General features: G+C 37.1%; 1 protein-coding gene across 2 annotated transcripts in view; it reads right to left on the reverse strand.

Annotated features, from left to right (window-relative positions):
- MNAT1 (MNAT1 component of CDK activating kinase) overlaps positions 1 to 19,369 on the reverse strand; it is a 240,680-nt gene that overhangs the window by 23,153 nt on the left and 198,158 nt on the right. The window contains exon 8 of one of the 2 annotated variants that reach the window (XM_031668070.1): positions 18,205 to 19,013. The exons of the other annotated variant lie outside the window; for it this stretch is intronic. Coding sequence (XP_031523930.1) covers positions 19,010 to 19,013 — 4 coding nt within the window. The 3' untranslated portion in view covers positions 18,205 to 19,009. Of the gene's footprint in view, positions 1 to 18,204; positions 19,014 to 19,369 lie in introns of those variants that run through there. 2 annotated transcript variants of the gene reach the window in all.

Raw genomic sequence — 19,369 nt, forward strand, 5'->3', positions numbered from 1 at the left:
CAAAAAGAGCTAACTATCCTAAATATATATGCTCCCAATAAAGGAGCATCCAGATTCATAAAGCAAGTCCTTAGAGACTTACAGAGAGACTTAGACTCCCACAGAATAATAATGGGAGACTTTAACACCCCACTGTCAACATTAAACAGATCAACAAGACAGAAAGTTAATAGGGATATCCAGGAATTGAACTCAACTCTGCACCAAACGAACCTAATAGACATCTACACAACTCTCCACCCCAAATCAACGGAATAGACATTCTTCTCAGCACCACATTGCACTTACTCCAAAACTGACCACATAGTTGGAAGTAAAGCACTCCTCAGCAAATGTAAAAGAAGAGAAATTATAACAAACTTTCTCTCAGACCACAGTGCAATCAAACTAGAACTCGTGATTAAGAAACTCACTCAAAACCGCTCAACTATATGGAAACTACACAACCTGCTCCTCAATGACTATTGGGTACATAACGAAACGAAGGCATAAATACGGATGTTCTTTGAAACCAATGAGAACAAAGATACAACATACCAGAATCTCTGGGACACATTTAAAGCAGTGTGTAGAGGGAAATTTATAGCACTAAATGCCCACAAGAGAAAGCAGAAAAGATCTAAAATTGACACCCTAACATCACAATTAAAAGAACTAGAGAAGCAAGAGCAAACACATTCAAAAGCTAGCAGAAGGCAAGAAATAACTAAGACCAGAGCAGAACTGAAGGAGATAGAGACACAAAAAACCCTTCAAAAAAAAAAAAAATCAATGTATCCAGGAGCTGTTTTTTGAAAAGATCAACAAAATTGATAGACCGCTAGCAAGACTAATAAAGAAGAAAAGAGAGAAGAATCAAACAGATGCAATAAAAAATGATAAAGAGGATATCACCACCGACCCCAAAGAAATACAAACTACCATCAGAGAATACCATAAACACCTCTAGGCAAATAAACTAGAAAACCTAGAAGAAATCGATAAATTCCTGGACACATACACTCTCCCAAGACTAAACAAGGAAGAAGTTGAATCCCTGAATAGACCAATAACAGGCTCTGAAATTGAGGCAATAATTAATAGCCTACCAACCAAAAAAAGTTCAGGACCAGACAGATTCACAGCCAAATTCTACCAGAGGTACAAGGTCCTAGCAACTGGTACCGTTCCTTCTGAAACTATTCCAATCAATAGAAAAAGAGGGAATCCTCCCTAACTCATTTTATGAGGCCAACATCATCCTGATACCAAAGCCTGGCAGAGACACAACAAAAAAAAGGGAATTTTAGACCAATATCCCTGATGAACATCGATCCAAAAATCCTCAATAAAATACTGGCAAACAGAATCCAGCATGATCAAGTGGGCTTCATCCCTGGGATGCAAGGCTGGTTCAATATACACAATCAATAAATGTAATCCAACATATAAAGAGAACCAAAGACAAAAACCACATGATTATCTCAATAGATGCAGAAAAGGCCTTTGACAAAATTCAACACAATTCATGCTAAAAACTCTCAATAAAGTCGGTATTAATGGAACGTATCTCAAAATAATAAGAGCTATTTATGACAAACCCACAGCCAATATCATACTGAATGGGCAAAAACTGGAAGCATTCCCTTTGAAAACTGGCACAAGACAGGGATGCCCTCTCTCACCATTCCTATTCAACAGTGTTGGAAGTTCTAGCAAGGGCAATCAGGCAAGAGAAAGAAATAAAGGGTATGCAATTAGGAAAAGAGGAAGTCAAACTGTCCCTGTTTGCAGATGACATGATTGTATATTTAGAAAACCCCATCGTCTCAGTCCAAAATCTCCCTAAGCTGATAAGCAACTTCAGCAAAGTCTCAGGATACAAAATCAATGTGCAAAAATCACAAGCATTCCTATACACCAGTAACAGACAAACAGCCAAATCATAAGTGAACTCCCATTCGCAATTGCTTCAAAGAGAATAAAATACCTAGGAATCCAACTTACAAGGGATGTGAAGAACCTCTTCAAGAAGAACTACAAACCACTGCTCAGTGAAATAAAAGAGGACACAAACAAATGGAAGAACATTCCATGCTCATGGATAGGAAGAATCAATATCATGAAAATGGCCATACTGCCCAAGGTAATTTATGGATTCAATGCCACCCCTATTAAGCTACCAATGACTTTCTTCACAGAATTGGAAAAAACTACTTTAAAGTTTATATGGAACCAAAAAAGAGCCCGCATTGCCAAGACAATCCTAAGCCAAAAGGACAAAGTTAGAGGCATCACACTACCTGACTTCAAACTATACTACAAGGCTACAGTAACCAAAACAGCATGGTACTGGTACCAAAACAGAGATACAGACCAAAGGAACAGAACAGAGCCCTCAGAAGTAATATCACACATCTACAACTATCTGATCTTTGACAAACCTGACAAAAACAAGAAATGGGGAAAGGATTCCGTATTTAATAAATGTTGCTGAGAAAACTGGCTAGCCATATGCAGAAAGCTGAAACTGGACCCCTTCCTTAAACCTTATACAAAAATTAATTCAAGATGGATTAGAGACTTAAATGTTAGACCTAAAACCATAAAAACCCTAGAAGAAAACCTGGGCAATACCATTCGGGACATAGGCATGGGCAAGGACTTCATGTCTAAAACACCAAAAACAATGGCAACAAAAGCCAAAATTGACAAATGGGATCTAATTAAACTAAAGAGCTTCTGCACGGCAAAAGAAACTACCATCAGAGTGAACAGGCAACCTACAGAGTGGGAGAAAATTTTTGCAATCTACTCATCTGACAAAGGGCTAATATCCAGAACCTACAAAGAACTCAAACAAATTTACAAGAAAAAAACAAACAACCCCATCAAAAAGTGGGCAAAGGAAATGAACAGACACTTCTCAAATGAAGACATTTATGCAGCCAACAGACACATGAAAAAATGCTTATCATCACTCACCATCAGAGAAATGCAAATCAAAACCACAATGAGATACTATCTCACACCAGTTAGAATGGCGATCATGAAAAAGTCAGGAAACAACAGGTGCTGGAGAGGATGTGGAGAAATAGGAATGCTTTTACACTGTTGGAGGGACTGTAAACTAGTTCAACCATTGTGGAAGACAGTGTGGTGATTCCTCAAGGATCTAGAACTAGAAATACCATTTGACCCAACCATCCCATTACTGGGTATATACCCAAAGGATTACAAATCATGCTGCTATAAAGACACATGCACACGTATGTTTACTGCGGCACTATTCACAATAGCAAAGACTTGGAAACAACCCAAATGTCCATCAGTGACAGACTGGATGAAGAAAATGTGGCACATATACACCATGGAATACTATGCAGCCATAAAAAAGGATGAGTTCGTGTCCTTTGCAGGCACATGGATGTAGCTGGAAACCATCATTCTCAGCAAACTATCGCAAGAACAGAAAACCAAACACTGCATGTTCTCACTCATAGGTGGGAATTGAACAACAAGATCACTTGGACACAGGAAGGGGAACTTTACACACTGGGGACTGTTGTGGGGTGGGAAGAGGGGGGAGGGATAGCATTAGGAGATATACCTAATGTAAATGACGAGTTAATGGGTGCAGCACACCAACATGGCACGTGTATACATATGTAACAAACCTGCACGTTGTGCACATGTACCCTAGAACATAAAGTATAATTTTAAAAAAAAATTGCTTTGAGATTTCAATTTATCCCATCTTCTGTACTGAACTCTCAGTGTGTTAATCAATTTTATACTCAAAGATATATACTACAATAGAATACAACTATGAGTGCAAGGTAAAACAAAAAATTCAAACAGAACTAGACACACTCAAAGCTAGATATTTTTTAAGGTATTTATTTTTCCATTCAAAGCAACTTCTCCTCAAAAGCTCTATTTCATAAGCCAGAATCTGAATCATGTCAACAACTTAGATAAATCTCTAAAGCAAACAATAACAAGCAAAGACAAAGTCAACTGGATAAAACAACTGATGTTTTCTCTTAATTATGGAAAAATCCGTTTTCCAGCCAGCAAAAACTGGTTCATAAAATATCTAAGTCAAAGGACTAGCGACTATAGCAGCAAAATCTGAAAAAGTTCCAAGAGTTCTGGTTTAATGTATAACAATTTCAAGTTTTTAAAAAACATTTTTAATACTTAGGCCCACAGAAAACTTGTACTTTCTTCCAAGAGTAAAACCACAGTATCACTTTGGAAAAAACATCACTTCAGAAAAAAAAAAAAATCTATGCCCATGATCAGAAGTAATGTGCTAATGCAATCAATGGTACCCAAAATGAAGCTTTTCTGAAATACAACACTTTAACAGATTAGCCAGTTAGTTGGTTAAATATCATTTGGACCAAAAACTTCATGTGTAAAGAAAATATTTTCCTCTTATTTTAAAAATTGTAGCATTATTTTCAGTATTCTGTTTTGCTTCCAGACTATATTTTTTGGCAATGCCTCGTAACTATGCACATGCTGGTATAATATTTTAAATAAAAACACATTCTAATTCTAATGAGTTACATATGACTTTTTTTCTAAAATCATAAGTTTTAAAAGTTTAATTTTACAGAACCTGCTTCGGTACATTATAAAAATGCTTTATAGTTAAAAATGTAGACTTCTTATTTCATCACTTTAAAAGGATAAAATAAAGAAAAAAGCCCTACTGTTTTCTTGAATTCTACTTTTGAGAGAAAAATTATTTCCACCTGTCATCCTAAAGTTCAAAACAGGCAACACAGTTTTCCTACACCAAGAACATGCTTTGGAGTGAACCTGCTACAATTAGTAAATAGGAAGTAAAGAAGAGGAAAAAATCCAAAGTTTATTGTTGATATATTTTGTTCCTAACTGGACTCATCTGCAAAAACTAATTTTTTATGAAGCTAAAAATAATTTTCAAAAAAAAATGAAATAAATATTAAGAGGATAAAAGTCCATCCTTCTTTAAAGATATACTTAAAATTAATCCTACATGTGATTATTAAAAATAAATTTTAAATGCTTTGTAAAATAAGTGAGAAGAATCATGTGTAAGGAGAGTATAGTAAGGGAAGTAACACAGAATTCTAAAACTGGAAGGAAAAATTTGAAATCATCTTATGTTGCTGTTTCTTTAACAGATAAAATGGTTGATACGTAGATAGGCTAAAAAATTAATTTTCTTGAAAAGAATCCAACCACTGGCCAGGCGCGGTGGCTCACACCTGTAATCCCAGCATTTTGGGAGGCCGAGGCAGGCAGATCATGAGGTCAGAAGATCGAGACCATCCTGGCTAACATAGTGAAACCCCGTCTCTACTAAAAATACAAAAAATCAGCTGGGCGAGGTGGCAGGTGCCTGTAGTCCCAGCTACTCAGGAGGCTGAGGCAGGAGAATGGCATAAGCCAGGAGGCGGAGCTTGCAGTGAGTCGAGATTGTGCCACTGCACTCTAGCCTGAGCGACAGAGCAATACTCCGTCTCAAAAAAAAAAAAAAAAAAAAAAAAGAATCCAACTACTCAATTAACATATTTTGAACACTTACTATGTACCAACTACTATGTTGGGTGCTAGATGAGAAAATAGTCGCTGTTTTCTAGGAGATATAAGTCTAATAGGAAGAAAAACATAAAAATAAACCATTTTTAATAGTCAGAGAACTGGTCACCTGGAGAAGTCAGGAGAGTACAGAAAACATAATGAGTAAGTTGATACATGAAAGGAAAATGATAATTTGCCAGGTAGGTAAAGAAACAAAGGGTTTTCTAGAAATGAAAAAACTCTACAATGACTCAAGGCCTGAGAGAATATGATGTATTCTCAGTGTCAAAGCCTGAGGGTCCTGTATGCCTTGAATATCTTTTTTTTGTTTGTTTAGAGACAGGGTCTTGCTCTGTCACTTAGGCTGGTGTGCAGTGCCACGACCATAGCCTTGAACTCCTGGGCTCAACTGATTGTCCCATCTCAGTTTCCTGAGTAGCTGGGACTACAGGCATGCATCACCATGCCCAGCTAATTTTCAAATTTTTTGTAGAGACAGGGTCTTGCTTAGTTGCCCAAGGTGTTCTTGAACTCCTGATCTCAAGAAATTCTCCCGCCTTGGCCTTGGTAAGCGCTGAGATTATGGGCGTGAGTCACCACACTCAGCCCCTTCAGTATCTCTTAAAACAGATAATGGGGGCTCACAAAAAATGTTAGTAGGTGAGTAACATTAGTAGGTGATTGGGCTTGAATTTTAGAAATTTACCTTTGTAGAAAAGATAGATTGGAGAAAGAGAGGATACAAAAGGAAGCAAAGAGAAAAGATTATGAGGGCCTCTATGGGGCTACAGCTCTACAGGCCTTAATTGTTCAATTATATGACATAGCAGCAAGAAGAAATCTTTACCTGTCACCCCAGGTCTGGAGCCTAGAAGATTCACTGAGGTAGGAAGTTTCACTAAATTAATAGAAGTTAACAATGAAGGTAAGTTCCATTTGGAGCATAAAGAACTGAGTGAAGTACTGGTCAGACACACAGGTAGAATGACAGAAATGTCCAGGATCCATCTGGAAATCTGATTTTCAAACTAATAAAAATTAAATATAGGCTTGCAATTTAACATAATTTTTATTTTTCAGATAGAATATCTCACTCTGTTGCCCAGGCTGGCACAATCTTGGCTTACTGCAACCTCTGCCTCCCGGGTTCAAGCGATTCTCCTGCCTCAGTCTCCAGAGTAGCCAGGATTATAGGCATGCGTCACTATGCCTGGCTAATTTTTGTGTTTTTAGTAGAGAAGGGGTTTCACCATGTTGGTCAGGCTTGTCTCAAACTCCTGACTTAGAAGATTCACCCGCCTTGGCCTCCCAAAGTGCTGGGATTACAGATGTGAGTCACCGTGCCTGGCCAATTTAACATAAATTATTGTACCTTTTTAACTGTTTTCTCAGAGCCCTTGGGTTCTGAGCAAATACCTTTAGAGCACTATGGGGTTAGAATTGGGAGGGAGGTCCAAACTATCAGGGCTCTGGACCTGTCACTCCCACTGTAACAGAGGAGTTCTGCTTTTGACTATTTTATATGTTGGGGTCCTAGGAAGATGTTGTTTTTTTTTTTAAAAAAAAAAAACAATTGTGTTCCTTTAAAAAGTCTGAAAACAATTTGCTATGTACTGAATTGTGTTACCCCTACCCTTAAAATTCTTCTGTTGAAGCCCCTACTCTCAATGTGATAGTATTTGGAAATGGGGCCTTTGTGAGGCATTCAGGCTTACATGAATTCATGAAGGTAGAGCCTTCATGACTATATTAATGCCCTTATAAGAACAGATACCAAAGAACAAACTTGCTGTCTCTCTGTCATGTGAGGACACAGATAGAAGGCCAGTAAGAGAGCCCTTGCCAGCAACCAAATCAGCCAGGACTTCCCAGACTCCAGAATTATGAGAAACAGACTTGTATTATTTAAGCCACTGAGTCTGTGGTATTTTGTTATAGCAGTTGAAGTAGACAAATAGACTATTACCATATAGCTTTAGAATCAAACATTTGATGTTAAATCCTGTTCAGCGTTGTTATAAATTATCAGGAACAATATACTAGAAGTACCTACAAAAGAGCCTACCATACACACAGGTACTCAATAAGTGATAGCGAATGAGAACAAAAGGTCAAGGAACAACTTCACACAATAACTTTAGCAGAAGAAGAACTGGCCAAAAGGATTCAGAAGAAGGGAAAAAAACAAAAACAAAAACGAAAACAAAAAGGAAGTAGTGTCATAAAGCAAATGAAAGATAGTTTGAAGAATAAGAGAATTGTTCGATAGAAGGGTAAAATAAGAAAAGGACCACAAGTTACCCATCAAATTTTGTAATTAGCAAGTCAATTGTGAATCAGCAAAATCAGATTCTAAGTAAAAGCCAAATTCCACTAGGTTTGGTGGATGAATCAGAAATAAGGAAGTAGAGAGAGCAAGCATAAGACTTTTTCCAATGGTTTTTCATTGAATATGGAAGAAACAGCAGTAGTCAGACGAAGATTTAGGGTTAATGAAGCGACCCCGTGGTTTTAAGATGGAAATTTGAATATGTTCATGTGGTAAAGGAAACATTTCAACAGAGAGAAGATGGTATCAATCTGAAAGAGGGAGGGAGACCAATTTGATGGTCTAATATCCCTGAATTGAATCAAAAGTAGGTCATGGAACACAGGTGGTGGGACTGGTCTCAAATGCAGGACAGGCCTTTCTGCCAATAAGAATGCACAGAAGGAGTCAGCAATGTGTACAAGTATGGATGAGTTTATAGTCAGAGTGTGGCTCTGGAGAGAACATATTCATACATACATTTTCTCTGTGTAGCATGTTGAAAAGTTAGCTGCTGAGTGTAAAAAGGGGAAAGTGGGAGTGGGAGATTTGGGAAACTGATGATGTGGGAAAGCCACTGTGGGATGTGAGAGAAGAAGTCACCTTATCTGTGTGCAAAATGATAGCCGAATGGCACCAATCTGTTGTTTATGGGATCTTCTCCAGCTTCTCTCGGCAGAACTAATTTAACAATTCATACCTTTTTTTAAATTTCTAATTATTCTTTGTATTCAAATGTTACATATGGTCACCATATAATGAAAACACTAAAAATACTAATGTGTTTAATATAATTAAAACACTAAAAATACTAATGTGTTCATAAGGAAGAAAAGATGCGATTACAAAGGAATTTTAGAAAGTGCCCCCAATGGCCTAAGCCCTTCTCTCATGTTACAGAGAAAAATGACCAAAGATTTATTCAACTTTGAGACTGGGCCCATATTGTAAAACAATTCCTATAAGGAACCTATTTTGTATTCAAATTTATTCCAAAGAAAAACAAAGAAAATACATAGTTAGAATTCCTTTATATAAAGATGCTCTATTTTTTTTTTTTCTGGCAAAGGGCTCCGGATAGGGATAAAATTACCTGACTCCCCTCTTACATAATAAAAGGATTATCATGACACATTATAGACTCAAAAGATGGATTTAGAAAAAAAACTGAAAGTGCTGCCGGTGTCTCAAAAAAGCATTTTGGGACACAACAGGAAGCTATAGGTTTGGAAATATTCTTAACCCCTGAAGTATACCTTGAACAAGAAAGTATACTACTAAGCTTTGAGTGAAAAGCACTTGAGCCTACATGATCACAGTAAGTGGTTCTTAGCAGCTTTGAAACTCTGATTCAGGTCTTCACATTAGCTGCTTAATTGCACTGACTGAATTTTTCATTAGCTGATGAAATATTTTATTAGCTTTGGGAAACTGCTATAGTCATATTTACAGTAAGAATTTTCTAAACATTTATTTCCTTGGAGCAAAGATTTAACACTTTTTAAGAGCTATGTTTGCATGAAAACTCCTTGAGTCCTCTCCTCATTATTTGTACATCTATGAATAGTTCAGACAAAAAAATGAAATAAAAATTAAAACCAGAGATAATTTATCCTAGCAAATTAAAGTGAAACCAAAGTGCCTAGCTTACCAAAACCTTGACAATTTGAAGTTTTATAAGTTTATGAAATTTTGTAATTCTTAAGGAATCAGAAGAAAATTAGCTTTTATGCTACTAGAAACCAATATCCTGCAAACTTAAAAAATGGTTACATGTTGGCTAAGTTAGTGAAACATTTTGAATGCTACCTAGACAAGAAACTACAGCTCTCACATTTAATACTTTAAAAATAATATGCCCAAATCAACATTTCTCATTTAGACCATATTGACATATCATACTATTCCCTACTAAATATTTTTTCCATATATATTCCATTTTCTTGGACTAGATGTCAGATTCACAAGATAATTTTCAATTAAAGTCTGAAAATATAAATCCATTATAAATATTATAATACATTAATATGATCAATGCCTTAACTATCCTTATCTCTAAATGTCTTCTGTCAATGAGTTTCAAGTGAATATACATGAAATTCATATATTTAATAAGCTCTAATACATTCATACATCGGTGGGGGAATCCTGCAAGAGGATGGCAAAGTATGTTTATGGAATAATTCTGTATTTCTACATAAAATAACATTATATACAACAATCAAGACAATAAAGTGTCAATTATTAAAGTATAGCAATAAATATATAATAAGAATGTTCTGACACTGCCAGAGGACAATATAGACAGTATGTTTAGTGAAACATAAAAGGAATATAAGGATTTTTTTTTCCATAAAGTATATCATACCTTTAATTTTTCTTTGTTTTTTTTTTTTCTTTTGAGACAGAGTTTTGCTCTGTTGCCCACGTTGGAGTGCAATGGTGGGATCTCGGCTCACTGCAAGCTCTGTCTCCCGGGTTCAAGCAATTCTCCTGCCTCAGCCTACAGAACAGCTGGGATTATAGGCACACACCATCCTGCCCAGCTAATTTTTGTATTTTTTCTAGAGGCGGAGTTTCACCACGTTGGCCAGGCTGGTCTCAAACTCCTGACCTCAGGTGATCTGCCCACCTTGGGCTCTCAATGTGCTGGGATTACACGTGTGACCCACCATGCCCAGTCTAATTTGTATATAAGGAGGTTTTTTAACTAACAAAAGCAACAACATATTGTAATTAAAAGCTAATTTCATACAAATATGCCTAGAGCCCATCTTATTCCTATCGTGTTTTTTTCCTCCAAAATGGCAACACTTTCAGATGGCTGACAGAGTATCTTTGGGTCTTGTGCCTGGAACATGGAAATTCATATAAGTATAAGGAAAACAAGATTAAGAATGATCTCTGAGACACAGAAAACTCAGTACAGCTTTTTAATCAATTTGTGCTTTAATACACTAGGTACAAAAGTATATGAATGTAATTGGCAATGTTTAAACTGCTATTTGATTGCAAACGATTGAAAGAAGTTTGATGATATGGGTTTTCCCCTAGCTTGCTCCCTTTTCTTTCTTTGCTCAAGGGCAATCATTTTAGATTGCAGTGATCCAAAAACTACCTATGTTCTGCTGTGCCTATATTTTGCTGATAAAATATGTGGAATAGAGAAAAGATTCGCAAAGTTCCCAGTTTAATTTATTTCTATATAATGGCTCTTGATGACTCATATTACAGCAACAAAAGAAAATAAGTCACTGATGAGATGTCACATCAATATATTAGATAATTAGATTAGCTTTATGAAATACTTTCCTATTTATTTTCTTATTTGATCTTCGTAAGAATCTAGTGAAGGAGGAAAGAGTAAAGGAGAGTATTTTCAAATTACAAAGAGCAAGCCAAGACTCAGAAAAGTAAGTGATTTGCCCAAGATACTCTCACCTCTGCCTACCAGGAGAGGGTAATAGAAGTATATAGAAGTATGAATAAAACTGTTTGTAAAGGGATTACAGAATGGCAGTCAGGGAAACACAAATAGATTACAAAAGTAAATCAAGGGAAGGGAGAAATAGGGGAGGTTACTAATCATTGGGCATAAACTTTCAGTTATGCAAGATGAGTAAGTTCTAGAGATCTGCTGTACATTGTTCTTACAGACAACAATACTGCATTGCACACTTCAAAAGTTGTTAAGAGGGCAGGAAGATCACATATTAAAAGTGTTCTTACCACAGTGCAAATTTTTTTTAAGTAAATGAGGGGGCAAGGTATCAGAAAATGGTGAAGAAGACTCTGAGCTCCCATCCTGCCACAGAAATATTAAAAAACAAGCAGAAACTGCCAGAGTTCTGGAAAATAGCTAAAGGTTTATAGCAACCAAAAAAGTACTGAATTAAGAAAAAGGCAACTTAAAAATGGTAGGGCCAGGTGCAGTGGTGCATGCCTGTAGTCCCATCTACTCAGGAGGCTGAGGTGGGAAAATCACTTGAGTCCAGTTTAAGTCCAGCCTGGGCAACATAGTGAGATCCTGTCTCTTAAAAACAAAACAAAACAGAAAAACAAAAAATAAAACAACAACAACAAAAAGATGAGAAAGCTTTGTGGTATTCTTATTTGTCCTTGCTCCATACTCTCCCCAGCTTGGCAGTCCACATTCCTAGTGTGGGGACCATGGTCCCTGGCTCCAGAGGGATCACAGTAGATACCATTAGTAAATCACTCAGTTTGTTCTAAAGCCTGGGAGGAAAATACAAATTTTTCTCAAGTGCACATGGAATACTCTCAAAGACAGAGCAAATGTTAGAACACAAAACAAGTCTCATAAAATTTTTAAAGACTGGCAGCATACAAAGCATCTTTTCTGATCACAGTGGAATGAAGCTTGAAATCAGTAAAGAAGAAGACTAGAAAATTCATAAATATGTAGAAATTAAATAACACACTCTTAAACAAGCAATGGGTCAAAAAAGATATCGCAAGGGAAATTAGAAAATACTTAGAGACGAATAAAAAAGACAATATAACAAAACTTATGGGATGTTGTAAAGGTAGTTGTTAGAGGAAAAAATATAGCAGTTAATGCCTACATTAAAAAAGCAGAAAGGGCCCGGCACAGTGGCTTGCACCTGTAATCCCAGCACTTTGGGAAGCCAAGGCAGGAGGATTACTTAAGTCCAGAAGTTCACGACCAGCCTGGGCAACATAATGAGACCTTGTCTCTACAAAAGACAATTTTTAATTAGCCAGGCATGGTGGCCCACCTGGAGTCTCAGCTACCCAGGAGGCTGAGGTGGGAGGATCTCCTGAGCCTGGCAGGTTGAGGCTGCAATGATCTAATTGTAGCACTGCACTCCAGGTGGCGTCACAGAGTGAGACCAGTCTCAAGAAAAAAAGGAACAAGAAGAAGGGAGAAGAGGGAGGATGATGGAGAAGGATGGAGGAGGAAAAAGGAGAAAGGAAGAGGGACGAAGGAAGAAGGAGGGAGGAGGGAGGGAACAAGAGAAGAAGAAAGAAGAGGAGAAGGAGAAGAGGGAGGAGGAGGAAGGAAGGAAGAAGGAGGAATAAGAGGAAGAAGGAAGAAGAAGAACCACTACCACCTCTCCAATCAATAACCTAATGCTACATATTAAGGAATTAGGAAATCTAAACTAAGCCCACAGCTAGCAAAAGAAATAATAAAGTCTAAACATAAATGAAGTAGAGAACAGAATAGGGAGAATCAATGAAACCAAAAGTTGGTTCTTTGAAAAGATCAACAAAATTGACAAGCTTTATACACAACTACCATGACCCTGTAATTCTACTTCTTCATATATTTCCAAAAGAAATGAAAAGTATTGAAATAAGTACATGTACAAGCATATTTATAACAGCATTATTCACAATAGCCAAATCATATAAATACCCAAACGTCCATCAGTAAATGAATGGACAAACAAATTGTGGTATATCCATACAATGAAATATTATTTGGCCATAAAAAGGAATAAAGTGCTGATGAATGCTTCCACATAGATGAACCTTGAAAACATTATGCTACATGAAAGGAGCCAGTCACAAAAGAACACATATTGTGTGATTCTATTTATATAACATATCCAGAATAAATAAATCCAAAGTGACAGAAAGCAGAGTGGGGGAAATAGGAAGACACTACTTAATGGGTAAAGGGTTTTACTTTGGAATGACAGAAATGTTTTGGAATTAGACAGACGTGGTAGTTGCACACCTTTGTGAATGTACTAAAAGCTATGAATGGTTAAGTTATGTTAAATGAACTTAATCTCAATATATTATTTAAAAAGAAAAAATGAATGAAAGTGTATTTTTTCTCAAATAAGGAATTCAGGGTCCCCTCAAAACATACCAGACTTCAAGTCTGGGCATCACACATTTGTTTAAAAAGATATCATAATGAAGTAAAACCTCGAGGCAATACTTAAGGGATTCATTAGCTCAGGGAAAAGTACTGAAAAGCAGGACAGAAAGAGGAGAAGCGGAGGAGGAAAAAAACTTACTGCTATGACTGGTTAAGTCCCAGGTGAAAAGCCTGAGTTCCTAAAACCTCGTTGATGTGGCAGTAAAGGGCTGACCACACTGACTTGTGTCTCAGATTATGTAACACTAAGGTTTCAAACTGAAAAGAGATGGCACACTTTTTACCTAAGATAACCTGAGGAAGGCTGACTTACAAAAGGACTATTTACAGAAGTGAAGGTATAGAGAAATACAAGGGATAGTTCAGTAATCCAGGGTAACAGTAGCAGGATTACCACCTTATGAAAAAAGAAACAAGTGCAATTCTGAGAACTCAAAAAAAGCATTTAGAGAGGGTTGTCTTGAAAAGAACAGTGACTCTGAGGGACACAACCAGCATATGGTAACCTGGTGTGAAACTAAATACCTTTGTCTCATTTCCCTCCCTCTCTGACTTCCTGCTGAGGTTGCCCCTCGCCCACCTCTAACCCAATCTGGAAATCAAAAGGCACAGGAGTCTTTGATACAGCATATAAAACTGAATATTCCAGGGTATACAGCAGGATAAAGAACAGACAAGAGTGAATCTGGGGGTGCTAACAAAAGATATCTATCATGAAAAGTACTGCCAAGTCCTACATCCCATTCCCACATCATCAATCAACAATCACAATTATTAACTCAGTTATAGGAGAACAAAGAGAGTAAGTCTGTTTACCTTGGATTTGCAGAAGGGGCTTTTCGTAATCTACATGGAAATAGATTTCTCACACAATGCAATTAGTAATGTAAAATTTATTCTTAAGATTTCCAAGACAATCTATGTCACAGTAAATCTTTCTTTCATCTACAAATCACTTCCATACAAAAGGACCGAAGAAACTTACGGTCTCTGATAAGGAAGGGCACCTGGCTGACCCTTTGTCATTTTCTTCAGGGTAAGAATCAGTTAACTGTCTATTTTCTTAACATTGCAAAACTGGAAACATTCTACCTCCTTCAGTAGTTAATATATTCTGATTTGCTCACATTCCTAGTCCAAATCACCAGATATACTAAATCATTAATTATAGAAATGCTAGGAACAACTGTAAAATAAGTATTTTAATACCCTTGCATAGTTTCTGGAACAACACTGCAGTTCTAGTTAGAAACCTATAAAGTGTTCATCCTATACACAAAACTTCTATGAATAACACTTTAGAATTCTATGATACTGCAGCTACTTTTAGTCCATGACTAAATCTTGCTTTGGTTATAATTAATCCTGGAAAATTCATTGTTTGAGAAGACAGGGTTCCATATGGAGTTACCCTTGTTTTAAAACATGCCAACAGTCTCCCTTCCTCTCCATATCTTGCATAAATTTGAAAACTTAAAATGCTACATTCAAAAGATGTATATATTTTAAATTAGGCATGGGTGCCCTAGCAACCAGCAACATGGAGGGCAAAATGTAATGGATTTATTTGTTTTGGATAATTTTATATCTCTGGTGGAAATGTTTAGAAATTAAAAAAAAAAAGTGAGAAACAAATCCTTCCACCTCTCCCCACTCCCTCACTGCCCACTGCCTGGACATATAATTGATTCTAATGAGATGATATGAAAAACAAAAACAGTTTAAAGATTAGCCAGAAGATGACCCTAGTTCTGCTGTTTACAAGCCATATGGCCTGGGGCAAATGACTTTGCTTCAATTTCCCCCCCTGTAAAATGAATGCAGCAATAATTAAACTTGCCTTGCTTATCTCCTAGAATTGTAGTTAAGAATCATTGAAGTGATGCTTTGACACTGTGAAGTGCTCTGAAATTTTATGAGTGTTCATATTAGCAAAGGCACATTTACTCAGCTAATTTACAATTACTGTTTCCAGTAACAATTTAGAAAGTGAGTCAGATCTATACGAGTTAAACCTGAAAGGTGAATAATTTATTCAGTATGCATCAGAGAAACCACAATTATTGATTTACAAATACGCATGGTTCTCTGGGAGACGGAGGTTGCAGTGAGCCAAGATCGCACCACTGCACTCCAGCCTGGGTGACAAGAGCAAGACTCCGCCTCAAACAAAAAACAAAACATACACACACACACACATCCCCCACATGGTTCTAATTCAATTAATATAAACTTGTAGAAAGTCACGTGACAAGATAACTAAGAAACTATCGGCCCATTAAAAATACATCTGTAAATAAGGCGAATTATGATTTAACTCTACTGACAAAAGCACTGTGACAGTGAGGTTAAACTTGATTTTGCAGTTGTAATGCAAAATTTCAGTAGCTTTACAAGAGGCTTATTTCTTGCTTACTTTAACATATGTTAAAGAAGTAACTTTTAAATTTAATTTCTAAAATAGATTGTAATGGCCATTTCTTACATTGCAAACTTGTATCTGCTATTTTTTATTCATAAAAATGGGCTGATTTTTACAAATTTTTGATTTAATATAAATACCACTACAAAAGAAGGGCCCTAAATCAGAGGCTCTTAAACACACAAAGTCAAAGAAAACCTTATTGTTTTAATAACTGTCAAAGATTGTCTTAGGCACTGATAGTGGAAAAACCAAATGTCAGTACTGCAAGATTACTATATGAATATCACTATTTTAAATAAGACTAAGAGTCCAAGTTTCCAAAAAAAAAAATTTTTTTTAAGAGAAATAACAATAAGGGCCCCTTTCCTGTGACAGCAAATGGTGACAGGATCTTGGCACTGTAAGTATAGCTTACCATCCCCAGGTTAGGGTTTCGCTTCTGGGCACTGCTTGAGGGCAAGATGGAAGAAGTCCAGAATGACAAGTTTTCCGGTGCTAACACTGCTGTAATAAGCAGCAGCAGCAACAAATGGTTAAATGAAGATAGATGTGCTTTTTGGCTGAACTCTTTAAGACAGACAACTTAATGGTAATCATTTATATCAGAAAAAAACTATTCTATCTATGTTTCCCTAAAAGTATTTTCATCAGCTTAAAATTTTTTTAGTGGAGTGTGGAAAAGAAGATATGAACCAACAATCCCTAACTTTGAATACAGAAGCAGCTTTCATTTATTGACTTTTTTTTTTTTTTTTTTTTTAAGAAACAGGGTCTCACTCTGTTGCTCAGACTGGAGTACAGTGACACGATCTTAGCCCCAAGCCTTGAACTCCTGGGCTCAAGTAATCCTCCCTCCTCTGCCTCCTGCGTAGCTAGGACTATAGGCGCTTACCATCATACCTGGCTAAGTTTTGTGCTTTAAATTTTTGTAGAGATGGGGTCTTGCAATGTTGCCCAAGCTGGTCTTGAATTCCTGTCCTCAAGCAATCCTCCTGCCTTGGTCTCCCAAAAGGCTGGAACTACGGGTGTGAGCCAGTGTGCTCGGCCATCAGAAACTATTTCTTAACAATGTAAATCTTTAATTAAGGAGAAAAGTTTTGTTTCATCATTCTAGCTATAAGTGTGACTTTACATTTTAAACTATGTTATTGAAAGCATCCTAGTCAGTAGTATTGACCATACATTCATTAATTCAATTTCCTGAATCACAGGGACTAAGAGATCAAGGGAAAAATGAACTGGCCAGAGAAATATTTCCAGATGAGGATAAAAACTGTAATACAATTAAATGAACTCTTGATCTGTTAAATTCACCACTGTTTATTATTTAAATACCACATAATCACTAAATACCATAAAAACTAGAAATAACAAAACTTCTGTATACTATGAGAATGGAATATTATTAAATTACCAATACTTAACAAAGGCATTTCCTGAAAACTGTTAAAGAAATAATTCATATATTAACACTAGGTGGGAACATCATACAGTTAACATTATCTAGAGTTTCAAATATTTCAATAGAAACCATATATTACTAAAGTTCAAATATCGCTCTAATTTTTTTTTTAAATTGAGCTTCTCGGGCTATTCTAATTTTGACCCTACTGATTCTGTAACGTTGAAGAGATTTGTGAGAAGGAATAAGGAAGAACTGAATTTTAAACCGTCCTTTTAGATACCTCATCATAAGTCTATTTAGACACTCAATTCAAATAAATAATTAAGAAAGCTTTGAGACAGCCGGCCAGGCGCGGTGGCTCACGGCTGTAATCCCAGCTACTTTGGGGAGGCCCAGGAGGGCAGATCACGAGGTCAGGAGATTGAGACCATCCTGGCTAACATGGTCAAACCCTGTCTCTACTAAAAATACAAAAAATTAGCCGGGTGTGGTGGTGGGCACCTGTAGTCCCAGCTACTTGGGAGGCTGAGGCAGGAGAATGGCGTGAACCTGGGAGGCGAAGCTTGCAATGAGCTGAGATCGCGCCACTGCACTCTAGCCTGGGTGACAGAGCGAGACTCCATCTCAAAAAAAAAGGAAGAAGAAGAACAACAACAACAAAGAAAGCTTGAGACCGCCAAATGCCTAGGCAGATAAAAAGGGTCTCTGGAGAAACTCCGACCAGGCCCACAGCTGTTTCCATTAGATGCTTTTGTGCAGATGAGGGAACCTAACCAGGCCCTTGTCTGAGCATGCCCACATGCCCACTGGGGGATCGGAGTGGAGCCAGGGCAGCAAGGAGGATCCTGGCTTCTTCAGTTCCTGTGTGGTGGCCTGGGATTCAACCTGTGAGGCTGGGGGACTGTTAGCAGGCGTCCATCTCACTGTGCTGAGTTTTTTGTTTCTTTTTTTCCCTTTCGCCCAATAAAATCCTATTCTACTCACCCTTCAATGTGTCTGCATGCCTAAATCTCCCTGGTCGTGTGACAAGAGTCCGGTTTTAGCTGAACTAAGGAGCAAAATTCTGCAACAGCTTGATGGTCAATTTCCTTATCTACAGGGACTTTCAAATCCAATACTGCATCTTCAACTATACGTTTGAAAAGAGCAGCATCTGCGAGGGCCCAAATCTATGTATGTGGAATCTAGTGCTTTCTGAGTTCTCCTCCTACCCTGCATCATACTCTTATTCCTGGCATTTCTCCATCACTTGTCATTCTGTGAGCAGAAGCCATAATATAGTTTTAATTTTTTCACAATGTCCAAACACATTATGTGCCCATAACACACTCACAGTATTTGTTAAATGAATTTAAAATACTAAAAATAAGAGAAGATACTACCTCTTGAAGACAAGGAATAAAGCAACACATCTGGAAGTAGTTTCTAGTTCCTTCAACTAATGGAAAATGAATAAGCAACAGTAAGAATCAGAATGCAACTTTTCATCAATGTCACATCTAAGTACATTCTTGCACTTTACATAAAGTATTTCAATATCAACTATAATGTTAAGAAAGAAAGAGAGAAGGAAGAAAGCAAGGGGGGGAGGGAGGGAGAGAGTGGGGTTAGGTAGGTAGATGAGGGAGGGAGGAAGAAAGGAAAAAAAGAGAGGGGGAGAGAGGTGGGAAAGGTGACAATTGCCTGAAATATGGCCCCTATCTACATAACACAAATGGTCCTCTTCAAGAGTTTTTGGACTACATATAGTGAAACTAATTGACAGCATCAACAAAAATTTAAGGAAAAGGAAAA

The sequence above is a fragment of the Papio anubis genome, chromosome 7, assembly GCF_008728515.1.
Source record: "Papio anubis isolate 15944 chromosome 7, Panubis1.0, whole genome shotgun sequence".
Classification (NCBI taxonomy): domain Eukaryota; kingdom Metazoa; phylum Chordata; class Mammalia; order Primates; family Cercopithecidae; genus Papio; species Papio anubis.